The sequence below is a fragment of the Lutjanus erythropterus genome, chromosome 18, assembly GCF_056507025.1.
Source record: "Lutjanus erythropterus isolate fLutEry1 chromosome 18, fLutEry1.hap2, whole genome shotgun sequence".
In the NCBI taxonomy this organism is placed as follows: Eukaryota; Metazoa; Chordata; class Actinopteri; order Lutjaniformes; family Lutjanidae; genus Lutjanus; species Lutjanus erythropterus.
The window spans coordinates 23,149,120-23,162,441 of record NC_139334.1 but is presented as its reverse complement, the minus strand read 5'-3'; the positions used below and the strand labels follow the sequence as shown (position 1 = coordinate 23,162,441).

At 38.9% G+C, this 13,322-nt stretch overlaps 1 protein-coding gene across 1 annotated transcript; it reads left to right on the top strand.

Annotated features, from left to right (window-relative positions):
• The first annotated feature begins 4,431 nt into the window (after positions 1 to 4,431).
• On the top strand, positions 4,432 to 13,243 carry vsnl1b (visinin-like 1b). Its single transcript, XM_084742415.1, has 4 exons — positions 4,432 to 4,949; positions 8,489 to 8,655; positions 9,659 to 9,874; positions 11,283 to 13,243. Exons 2-4 carry the CDS (start codon positions 8,494 to 8,496, stop codon positions 11,478 to 11,480), a joined length of 576 nt encoding a protein of 191 aa, XP_084598541.1. The 5' UTR covers positions 4,432 to 4,949; positions 8,489 to 8,493; the 3' UTR covers positions 11,481 to 13,243.
• Positions 13,244 to 13,322: the final 79 nt, after the last annotated feature.

Below are 13,322 nucleotides of genomic sequence, written 5' to 3'. Positions count from 1 at the left end.
AGGCCCAACTGGGCGAATGAATAAAAACATTAACATAGAACCCTCGACATGATACGATACGATACGATACGATACGATACGATACGGTACGGTACGGTACAATATTATACGATACGATATGATACGATACGATACGATTTGATATGATACGATTCGATACGATACGATACGGTACGGTACAATATCATACGATACGATACGTTACGATACGATACGATATGATATGATACAATACTGTACAATACAATACGGTACAATACGGTGCAGCACAATACGATACGATATAATACAGCTTTATCGTCAGTGTACACTGAAATTCCTTTTGCATCTTTGGGCAGCTCTGTTCCAGACATTTACACACAAATTAAACATACAGTTACACATATTATACCTGGAACTTCTCTTCTCATTGGCTCACATACTTGGAGTCCCCAGACACGAGGTCCACCCTCTTTGGTACATTTTACTGAAGATTTCCATGATGTCATGTAGTGATAATCACAAACTCACCCCTCTCTTTCTCTCTCTTCTCTTACTTACTTACGTACTCTACTTTTGGCACAGATTTTGAACTAAAAACCGTCAGATTGTGGAATGCATCCTTCATACACACGTCAACATAATGTAATCCGTAAAAGACGGTCAGTGTAAGAAAAACTGTCTCACAAACCTCCATGAGCAGCACATCTGTCTGCTGCATGCAGATTTCATTATATATATAATCATCATCTGACGAGAAATGTATAACAGAAAACACTTTATACCTTAAGAAACTCTCACTTTGTCAAATCTCACTATAGGATCTTGTTTACTCGCGTTTACCGAGCTGAAAACATATCTATAACTGTACTGACATTTGGTGCATTATATACTACATTGCTTTTTGATTGAGAGATTTAGAAAATCATTTTGATACTATTTTTTCACATTACTGTATAACAAAAAAGTAATGTTCCCATTGGATTTGTCATTCTTTTTTATTATAATTTTAATATTAAAAAACAGTATAACCTAAACAAAACATAGCCTACATAGAAAGACTCTTGTTAGTATATATACAGAAAAATGAGAGCATTGTGAACGTGATATATTTATGTTTCGATATGCAAGATTGTTTCATGCCAATTATCTGCATAGGCTCTTCATGTATACTCATACAAACGTTTTTTTAATTTTCATATGTTTTTATGTTTTTATCGAGCATCAGTGTTGATACAGAAGTGGTCAAAACACACTAAACACTTAAATGTTACACTGAGAAAACCTAAACGGCCATGTAAATGGGTATATAATATAGTATTGCTTTTGTATACCACTTTTGGTGTACAGTATGCATCCTTTTTTAATCAATTAACCTTTGTAAGTGAATGCTGCTGTAAAGATATTACATGTAAGCCATGCCTAGTGAGATCAAGCTAAGGTGTTTTATTTTGAAAATCACTATGAATAAGAGTTTTAGAGAAAGCTGAGTGGATCAGTGCTCTATGCTGGTGCTAAAGTTATCTATGTATTTAACTGTTTGCCTTTGTGTTTGTGAGATGTAAAGGAAATCTTATGTGTATACTGTACTGTATGTGAGCATTAAATTAAGAAATCAAGTAATCAGAGATTCGTGTGTGAATCTGACTTTTTATTTCCCCGTGTTAGCATCCGTTCTGACCTGACAGGATGCAGCTGTGACAGAGAATGTTATTCAAAAGTTAAAGAAATTTCAATGGATCCAGATTTGGATGTGGGTCCACACGTCTGAGAATTACTTTGGCTGGGAGCCTCATCTGTGCTTCAAAACACATGATTTAACAAAGGTGACCTACATCTGTGGCTCCCAAACTGGAGTCCTCCAGGGGCCCTTAACGGGGCTCTCATGGGGTCCCCATAAATCAGGAACAGGCTCACATCTTTACTGTTTTATCTACTGTGGATTTAACAGTTTTCAATCCAATCAGCCCACGTTATATCATGTAATTCTGGTCATGTTCACACCTAAAGCAAACTTTTGGAGGTGTGTTGGTCTATTTAGAGGTCCTTGGCATGAAAATATTTGGGGCTTCTGGCTTATATCATCATGAGGATTGAGTCATGGTGAAATATGGTATGATTTTAGTCATGCTCAGATCAATGTGCTTGAAAGCCACAGGGCAAAAATGAGCTGCTGGACCTCTGTTTATGAAAACAGATAGTAAAATGCTTATTGCTTCCTGTAAAAACAGGCAGAAGGGGACTTGTCATAGACATCTGCTGTGTCTCAATTAGCGTACTTATGTAGTTACACTTCCTGTTTTGAATGCATAAGTTCGTTCACATTGACATTTACAGGAAAACGAAGTTCACTGGGAGTATCCGCATGTTGTGCTCAAAACGGCCAAAAAGTTATGTGTGGAACGCTGGACACTCCTCGCCATCAACAGTCACCATTTTGATTTGGTACCACGAATCAAATACAAATCAACATATTGGTGTATTTTCAGCCCATAGGTGGAGGGACCCTACCCCTCCCCGTGCCCATTCTGGCCATGCAGCTAGAGCAGCACATGGTTATAGAAAGGGTAATGGTCATATTTGCTAACTCTTCCTGGACTGAGAGCTCCCAGTGAATACAGCCAGACCAGGACCAAAACAGCCTCAGAGACAATGACAGCGAATACTACAGTACCAAGGTTGTTTTCTCGCTGGATTTGGTTTCTGATAACCCGGGGTTGAGCCATGGCTAATGGCAGTTAGCAGTTAGCTAAGTCCTCTTTTCATACATATTAAAGGGTTTTCCCCTCATAACATGCAACCTTTTTTTTTTCTTCCAATTTTCCAACAAAAGAAAATTATTGAAGCGATTTCATGCAACTTGTCTTTTTTTCTAAGGCATCCTTAGATGAAAATTTAATGGCAACCTTAGCCTAAGTGGTTTCATGTAACCATGCCCTAGCTCTGTCAAAAGGTAACAAATCACATTGTCTTTTGGTGTGAAGTTTGCCAGGCAAACTGTGGCAACAATGGAGTCACTGCTCCTGCCAGGAAATAGTCCAGGACGACACTTTGGTTTATGTGCACATTAAACAAACAAGATATAACTTTAGAGGTGTTGATAGGAGGGTTTTGTGACCTTTGGATAGAGCAACACTAGCTGTTTTCCCGTTTCCAGTATTTGTGCTAACTTAAGCGAAGATTTTGCTGGCTCCAGCTGTGATGGGACAAATTAAACAGTGGTTTCAATCTTTAATGGCAACCTTAGCCTAAGCAGTGCCATGCAACCACGCACTGACTCTCTCTAAATGCAACAAATCACACTGCCTTTTAGGTGGAAGTGGTCAAAGAAGTCACTGCTCCTAGCCAAGAAATAGTTCAGGACATAAACACCTGTAAAACTACAATGTGTATTTTTTACATTTCAGTTTATGTACAACTGAAACAAATTTGATGTAACGTGTTAATTAACTTTATACATGTTGTTAAGAGGATTTTGTGACCTTTGGATAGACTCAGGCTAGCTGATTCCCCATGTTTCCAGTCTTTATGCTAAGCTAAGCTAACTGTTTGCTGGCTCAAGCTTCACATTGAGTGTATTTAGAGGAAAACATTTGCTAAGGACTTTCTAGCAAAGAATAATGGAATACTTATGTAGCTAAGGGCAACCACTCAGAGATGAAAAGGTTTTCCTTTACAACATCCAAGGGGAATCCTTATGATTTTATCCAACTCATTTTCCTAACACATCCCTTAAATTTCAGTGAAATTTCAGTGGAAAACATAAGCGAATAATCCAAAGTAATTTCAACCTGACCCTAACAACAAGAAGAACAAGAAGTAATCGACAAAATCGATGTGAGAGATTTTGCTATGAAACAAACTGTACATGACGTAATTAAGAAATATAAAACATATTATTGTGACAGCAAGAAAGAAAATAGACATCAATAGGAGTTGACCAAGACTGTTGAGTTATAGCTAACACTAATACGAGACAGGATTATGTTAGTGTTTGGCTAGCTAGCTGCAAAGTTGCTATTAAATCTCTACTCTCAAACAAGTTTTTGATCACTCATAGTGAGCAATGTGTTTTCCCTGTCCTAAAAAATATGTCTTGGTATCTCATCTGCAATCCTCATAAATGCCTTATGTTCCACAGATTATTGTACTTTTAAGAGACTGGTATGGGTCACTTAAAATTTTCTGAGGGCGATGGAACCTTCCAGAAACACATAAGCAAATATTTAAGTAGCACTAACATTTAAAGATTAAAGGGTTTCGCCTCACAATATCCTAAAGAAATCCTTATGCAACTAATTTTTCTGAAGGCATCCCTTAAATTTAAATGAAAATTTGTAGTTTTGCACACAATGAGTATGGGGCTCCTAGGGGCCCCTGGTAATCCAGCCTTTGGTTTTAGCAATGAGGATCTATTATTATTCTTAATGACACGTTTAAAGACCATAGGACTAAAATGTTTCACCCACGGGTATATTGAATCTAATTAATTACAGTGATTGATTTTTTTTTTTTTTTTTTTGATCGGGGTCATAAATTAAAAGCACAATCTTGCGCTCTGTTTACACACACACACGTACACAACCCAAAATGTTTGTCTCCCTATGATGAGATTTGAGGCTGACCCTCCTCATCACGATGAAGGCTCCGGTTATAACGTGACAGGATCCAGCTGAAGCCAAGCGGAGCGGCGGAGCAGCAGTGAACTTATGATCAGGCTGTGATGCACACGGGTGACGCCGCATAACCAAAGACTGGCGTGGGATCGCTCCCTGCTGCGCCTCATCTGGAATAACGTCGGGAAAATCCACAAATTTCATTAGCGGCTGTTTTTTTTAAGGAGGCGAAGCGGTGTTGAAAATAATCCCTTTTGGGCAAACGTTTCCAATCGGTGGAGGGTTTTCTGTACTTTGCAGAAGCCACAGCAGATTTATTCCGATAGAGAATCACCAGATATAGGCTGTAACAAGGTAAGAAGAAGTGATTGCCTGCAGATTTACATGTCATGTGTTGGATTTATTTTCAGATCAATGGTGAATAGTTCATGTGAATGTGTCACGCAGTATTTTTCATATTTTCCTCTCGGTTTGAATGAATGGGATCGAGCGAGAGGGGTTGGCACACGAGCACCTGCGCATCCCTTAAAATAAAGCCACTGCGTTTTGCCTGGAAACAACCAGGGGGGCGAAAAAAAGCAGAAATTGGACATTCGAGGGATAATTTGAGGAATTAACGTGCAGATTTGCGCCATTAATTGGCTTTTCACGCGCGGCTGCGATGTGGCTCTGCGGCGGCACAGAGGGAGCTGCCTTGTGTGTTTTAAAAATAGGTCTGTTTGGTTATGAAATTTGGACGTGTTTTTTCGCGCATGCAAAGATGCCATTAGGTGCAGGATGGTGGGATCTGATCTGAAAACACTCTCACTGCGTCGTTTCCATCGGAATGCAGCAGCAGCAGCAGCTCCTCTCTGCTCTCTGCTCTCACAGGAGGCGGTTAGCTTTAATAGCATTAACTCGGATGTCATTGCCCAAAGCGTGAAATAAAACAGCATCTGTTGGCGTGTGTTCGGGCTGAACACGGCGTTCATACCTGTGGCCTGTGCGACAGGAGGCGCATATTTCTCTAAAACACCCGCAGTTACACGATGTCGCGCCTCAGATCAAACCCTCCGTGAAACAATTTGTCATCTTCCTGCAAAATGTTTGTCCTCAAGGTCATTCACTGCAGCCTGTTTCACAGATTAAACCCACTGTCGGTTCCTGTAATTACCCATCAGGCTCGTCAGGATTGGTTATGTGACAGGCAGCGGGTGCACATTAAAGGCTGTGGTTTGCACTGATTTTGGCTGCAGCTCACACATACATTTGTGCTGTTTGTTGTTGGAAGGCCCGAGCCAATGCAGTGCTGCTGCTGCTGCTGCTGTGTGTGGTGGAGCTGTCCAGCCTGCTGTCATGCTGCTGCTGCTGCTGCTGCAGAGATGTGGACCTTATGTTGGTCTCAAGTCGTGGAGGTTCCCACAATGTGCCTGCATGGTGTTCGGATATCACTCATTCTTGAGAGTTGGGATAAAACCATATTTTGAGGGGAGTTTTGATTTTTGCTCTTCAATCATGCTGGGAAAATACATTTTAAAGGGTCGGTTCACACCAAAATCAAGAATACATCTTTTCCTCCTGGCCTGTCGTGCTGTTTGTCCATCTAGATTTTTTTGTATGTGAGGTGCAGAGTTTTTGAGATATCGGCCGTAAAGATGTCTGTCCTCTCTCCAACACAATGCGGCTAAACAACACTCGGCTTGTGGTGCTCAAAGCACCAAAAAAAAAAAAAAAAAAAAAAAAAAAAGTGGAAAATTCAAAACCAGTGTCTTTTTCCAAAGATCATGACCCAGTTACTCCAGATAATCCACAGACCTTGTTGCAAGCAGTTTCATGTTGGAACTACTTTTTTTCCAGAAGAAAGGACAGTAGTCCCTGTAGATTCTAAAGCAGAAAGAAAGTAGCTCCTGTATGACACTGCTCACAACAAGGTCTGTGGACTATCCTGAGTAACAGGGTCATGATTTCTAGAAAGGGACACTGGTTTTCTTTTTTGTTTTGTTTTTTTGTTTTTTGGTGCTTTGAGCACCACATTTAGTGTTGGAGAGAACGCAGACACCTTTATGGCTGATATCCCCAAAACTCTGCAACTCACACCAAAAAAATCTAGATGGATAATTAGCACTACAGGCCAGGGGAGAATATGTATCTTTGATTTTGTGGTGAACCGTCCCTTTAATAGATCAAACTCTTGGCTATTATAATTGTTTACTAAATTTAGACGTCAATCTCACAGAGTTTACACCTTACAAAGTTGACAAAATCACACATTTTTTTTCATTTAATTTTGAAATAATTCTTCTGCATTTGATTTTAAAGGGCTATGGAGTTGACTTGTTGTCGTTGGCACACATTTGATAGCAATTATTTAATTAATTTGTCAAAAAATAGGAAGCTTTCCCATGTCTGAGCAGTATTCCCATCTTTTTTAAACCAGGAAGTAAGACAGGAGAACTTATGCCTTATTAAATCATGATTTTATAAAAATCTGCTGGAGTTGATGTTCAAGAGAGTTGACAAAAAATTTCCATCTTTTTCAATTCATAGTTGTAGTGAGTTGCCATTTTATTTTTTTTAAGTTGCCAAGAATTCTCTTGATGCTAATCAAAATACACATTTTTAAACCATAATTCTTACTGAACTTTAATTTAGGAGGGCTGCAGAGTCGACTTGTTATGGTTGAGACACATCTGACTGCAATATTAGTTAATGAGACGTTGAAAAATAGAAAGCTTACCTGAGCAGTATTCCCACCTTTTTTACACCAGGAAGTGAGACGGGAGTTTAGGGTGTAACTAAACCGTTTCATGCCTGATTAAATCATGTTTTGGTAAAAATCTGATGGAGCTGACGGAAATCTGGGACACAACTTTAAAGGCCTAATGTGTCATTACAAATCGATTTTAAAACAAAGATGATTATAATAGCATATTTTATACCGATGTTATTGGTAGGTGTCGTTACTTTTATATCCTGAAGGCGTTTAACTCTTTTTATTGTTTGAAGTTGTGAATTCTTGTCTGGGACAAGAGTGTTTTCTGGTACAGAGCAAGTTTAGAAATGAGAAAAATTAAAACGTAATAAATTACATATATTTCATATGTTCACCTAACAATTGGAATTAGTCTGTTGGTATTAATATTTTTTGGTAGGACATGATTTGTCCTATTTCTCAAGAATGGGTGATATGCATATATTATTCTGCTGTCTCATTTGTTAAATTATGTATCATGAATTGACGCATTCTTGGCCACTTTATGTCTTTTGCCACACTACGAGTCAATAATTAATGACCCTGGGGCTGCTCTGCTGGTTGCTCAAGTTGTCATGATTGTTGCTGAGGCCTTTCAGTGAGGACGGCAAACTAATCCAGGCTGATTTGGTCTGTGGATTGCCCACAACTGGCTTAAACACTATATTATATACAGACCACATGGTTATAAGCCATATTCCCCTCTGATCCAGATTACAGCGGGCCTGCTGTGTGCTCCTGCATCCTTACTCAGGCATGTCTCTGGATTTACTGCCGCGGTGCCTCTCGTACAACCGAGCGCAGGCTTTGTTGTCATTGTCAGGTTATAGGACAGCGTTTGCAGTGGAAACTTGATAACGCCGATCGAACATTTGATGAACTGGATCTGCTCTGACAGTGATGATCCAGGTCAGTGCTACACGGGGCCACAGACTGGCACAAGCAGGCTGAAGGGGACAGAAATAGAACACAAGCACCAGGGAAATATTTGCAGCCTACTCCCCCCTTCTCCCAAAAAAAACACACACATTTACTCTCTGTGCTGATGTTTGAAGAGGGAATAAAAAAAAGGCCGGTTTCTATGCTGTGCTATGAAGATTTTCTCATGCTGCCATCGCTCAAGCATAGATAAATGCATTATTCACGTGTTCTTGCACCACAGGAACCATGGGAAAGCAGAACAGCAAGCTGACTCCCGAGGTGATGGAGGATCTGGTGAAGAGCACAGAGTTTAATGAACATGAGCTGAAGCAGTGGTACAAAGGCTTCCTGAAAGACTGCCCCACTGGCAGGCTGAATCTGGAGGAGTTCCAGCAGCTTTATGTCAAGGTTTGTCAGTTTGCATTTAGCCCTTAAATGGGCAAGCGCTTGTAAATATTTTGAAAAATTAATTAATTGCTATTTTTAAATTAGACTTGCAGAGTAATGGATTACATGTAACAGGATTACCTAATTAGGATACTAAAAAAAGTAACTGTATTCCATTACAGTTACAGAAATATCCGACATAATAAGGTTAAAGTTACGTTTCTTAAAAAATGGAGATTTTTAGCAATTTTAAAATACTTTTTAAAATAAAGAACAATATTCTACCACATGCTGTGCGCCCACATTAAAACACTTACAAGTCTCAATACTACTCCGGTCTCAGTGAACAGATCAATCGCTAACGTTACCTACACCAACCAACGGCTAATGTTACCTACACAGACCAATTGATAGCCACACAGATCACCTGCTAATGCTAACCCAGATGTAAGTGCTAAAAAAAAAGGTTAAGAATCCATATATAAACACTAAAAATAGTTAAAAACTCAGATACCAACACTAAAATGGTTAAGAACCCAGATGTAAGTGCTAAAAATCACAAAGAACCCAGATATCAATGCTAGAAATTGTTAAGAACCCAGTTATCCTCAATGAAATGGTTAAGAACCCAGATATAAACACAAAAAAATATTGGGCATAAGGGCTCAAAATGGTTAAAAACCTAGATATCAGCGTTAAAATTGGTCAGTAACCCAGATATAAGTGTTGCCTGTCTATGTCAGTCACCATTTTGGATTTTTGATACACATTACGAACATGTTTTGGAATGATGGCATTAAGTCACATGACCTGAGTATCTGACCCATCCCCCCATCAGTGTTTCTCATAATATAAAGTTAATGCACTGAATCCCCCTCCCACCCACAGCCTGTCAAATGTCTGTATCCTCTAGGATGCAGAAAACATTGCAACAAGGGTTAATAATTACCAAGAAAAAATGGTATTGCTAAATCCTTTTAAAGCCCTGGTTGAATTTTTGAACAAATCTCTCCCACATTTGCAGTTCTTCCCTTATGGCGATGCATCAAAATTTGCACAACACGCCTTCAGAACCTTTGACAAAAACGGAGACGGGACCATCGATTTCCGAGAGTTCATCTGCGCCCTGTCCATCACATCCCGTGGCAGCTTTGAGCAGAAACTCAACTGGGCCTTCAACATGTATGACCTGGATGGTGACGGCAAAATCACCAGAGTGGAGATGCTGGAGATAATCGAGGTGAGGGATTATCGAGTCATTAAGCCCCCGCTCATCAGAGGACTGGCTCTGTGTATTTTTTCTTTTCTTTTTTTTTTTATCAGTCTGCTGCACACCTGCAACGCCTCGAGTACAGAGACAGCTCCATAATGACAAAACTGCAGTTGTATTGAATTACATTGTGCGTTTTCTGGAAATACAATCAGTATAGTAAATCGGATATGTCTTTGTGATACTGGAGCATATTATTGACAATTCCTGTAGTGATAAATGTGGTGTATGCTTTATTCCATAGCATCAGCATCAGTAGTTTCCAACCTTTCATATCTGACTCTCCAACTCGAGTCACCTTTCATTGACTATGAATAGATCATAAAATAGCTCTAACACTATTAATAATATTTATAACAATAGTTACTGTTAGAATTGTTTTTCATTCAAGTGAATTGTCAGTGTTTAGGTTGCTTTGGTCAACTTTACATTCATAGCTGTAGCACTCTGAGTGGCAAAAGCTGTACCTTTCAACCATTTAGTCTTCACTGTTAGATATTTTTTAGCTGTTAGCCTACTTTTAGCTAAAAATTTCAACTCCATTACTTTTAGCCAACAATTCCAACAGCTAATCCGTTACTTTTAGCAAACAATTTCAACCATTTCTCTGTTACGTTTGCTAACAATTTAAACTGTTTATGAGACTACTTAGCCTACTTTTAGCAAACAATGTCAACTTTTTATCATCACATTTAGCTTACAATTTCAAATGCTTATTTGTTACATTTAGCTAACCGTTTGATCTGATTATCCATTACTTTTAGCTAACTATTTCAAGCATTTTTCTGTTACGTTTAGTTAACAATTTCAACTGATTATGAGGCTACTTAGCCCACTTTTAGCAAATGATGTCAACTGTTTATCATTACTTTTAACTAACACTTTCAAACATCTATTCTTGCTTGTGTATAAATTTTTACCACTTTCAGCAGTTTATTACTTTTTGATAACTATTTCAGCTGTATATCCATTACCTTTAACTATTTAGCACATTTATCCATTAACCACTTTAGCAATTTAAGCAATTTATCCATTAGCTGTTCTCTCCATTGCTTTGATTTTAGCTCATTATTTCAAATTTTCTGCTTGCTTGTTAGCGAGTTATTTCCATGCATTCTTCTGAAATGCGTATATAGACCTATTTTTTCAATAAATCACAGTTTCCATTCTTTCTTTTATCTAGTTTTAGTTAGTTTAGTTTAGTTTAATTCAATTAATTTGTTCAGCTTTCCACATATCTCTACAGCAGCAGGAAAAATGCCCCCCATGTTGGTTGGGAATCACTGATCTTCATGAACAAATCAACACATGTAGGCTGTGTCATTGGATTACATAAGAAACAATCCTCAGCTAATTTCTCACTGCGCCTCACCCACAGGCTATCTACAAAATGGTGGGCACTGTGATCATGATGAAGATGAACGAGGACGGTTTGACACCAGAGCAGCGGGTGGACAAGATCTTCAGCAAAATGGATAAGAACAACGACGACCAGATCTCGTTGGAGGAGTTCAAAGAGGCGGCGAAGAGCGACCCGTCCATCGTGCTCCTGTTGCAGTGTGACATGCAGAAGTGAGCCCCTCCTGCTCGCTCCTCTCCCCGTCTGTAATCCACACACTCTGGACAGCAGCACATGTTTTAATGTCTCATTAGGTTCTCTGCCATTTCCACAGGAAAAAAACAATGCTTGGACTATTTTTCAATGGACTCGCTTCTTGTGGTTGTATGCATGAGAATGTCAAATGCTGAATAATTTTGAATATAGCTATAAGATATCATACATTTCTATTTCAAAACATGCCAATGTGATTTGTGCACAGTAACCCTATACATTCTCATTCAACCTTAGCTTGTATATCAGTGGAGCACTGCATTAAATTATGTTCCTGCAGTATTTAGGATCCCCAGTGTTGACTGCTGCAACTACTGTACGCTTTACATAATAGTAACGAAACAATAATTCCTATGATAATTGTAACTGTCTCTACTATCCAGACTTGTTGAGCTCTTGGAGAATAGAGAGGCTCCTGTCTGTTCCAGATGTTTTCACATGATGGAACCAAGAAGAGTAGGTTCTTTGCATGCATATATTATGTGTCAAAAAAAAAATATAATCTCTTACCTTTTGCATCTTTAGGTGGTTATAAAAAGAGAAACCCTCCAGAATTCATTTAGTATTGTTGCATGGGATGTACAGTATGTGACTCATCAGACTTTTCATTAGTTCACCTCCAGTAATGTGGGAGCATGCTTCCCTACATTTGATACACGTGTATGTGTGACACTTGTTTTTTTTGGAAGATATATTTGGGTTGCAGTTGTGGGCTAATCTCCGAGGAAGAGCTTTCACATACACACTGTATTATGTTTTGCTTCAGTGACTTCTGGGATGAGTAGAAATATATTTACGGAGCAGCTTTCCTTTTATGAATCCATTGTACTGCTGCCGCTTAATCTAGAGGAAAGGCCAAAATTACCGCCGCCATTAGGCACAGTACTCATGCATTATTCCCCACGACGATCCAAAATTGGCTTCTTTTTCAGGCTGCTTGTTTGATTTAGACTTAAATAACTGAACTCAGTACATATCAACATGTTTACAAGAAAGGAAGAGCACTGCAAAATGAGTACGGTCTTGGCTTTTCACCTTATTGCTGGGAGCTCGCTCTCTAAAGCCGGGGACCTTGTGAGAGGAGCTCCACTTCCAATACAGCAAAAAAAAAAAAAAAAAAAAGGAGGGGAAACAGCCTCATATATGTTTACTGGACACACTGCATTCCTACGTCTAAAACTTTTTTGTAAGGAGAAACTTTTTATCGAAAGGTCTCATCTTCTAATCTATTCCGTTTGCAACAATCATTAAAGATGCAGGACCCTCGAGAGAGAGGTGCTCGACAAAGCTTTTGAAAGAGCGTTTCAGTGAGAGGCAGCAGCTGGATGATGATGATGATAGTAGTGGTGGTGGTGGTGTGGGTTATAAAGATAAATGTGGAAATTCTCTTTTGACAGTTTTGCTTCCCAATTTCTAGGCTATGCAAGCACGGACCGAGTGTCTGCTTGTAGTCCACTTACAGTAGTGGAGGTTGCAGAAGCTTTTCACTGTTCTGTCTATAACATTTAACTGAAACCAACCCTCACATTATTAATTAATGTCTGTATTATTTATACATTTCAGTCCAGTCACTATGTCAGATTCTTTGTCTAGTAAATGTTTATATCAAATATGAAAAATCATAATACAAGTGACTGTATTCTTTTATACATGTGGCATGTGTTGCACCCAAAAATTATTCTGTAGTGATTAAAATGAATAAACCATCACCAGGCTTTTTCAAAAGACACGCTCTAGCAGGTGTAATTAATGGAAATGAAGAACACGTTGGTGTAGACTTTAAAGGGTAACTTGTGCATTTTTCAA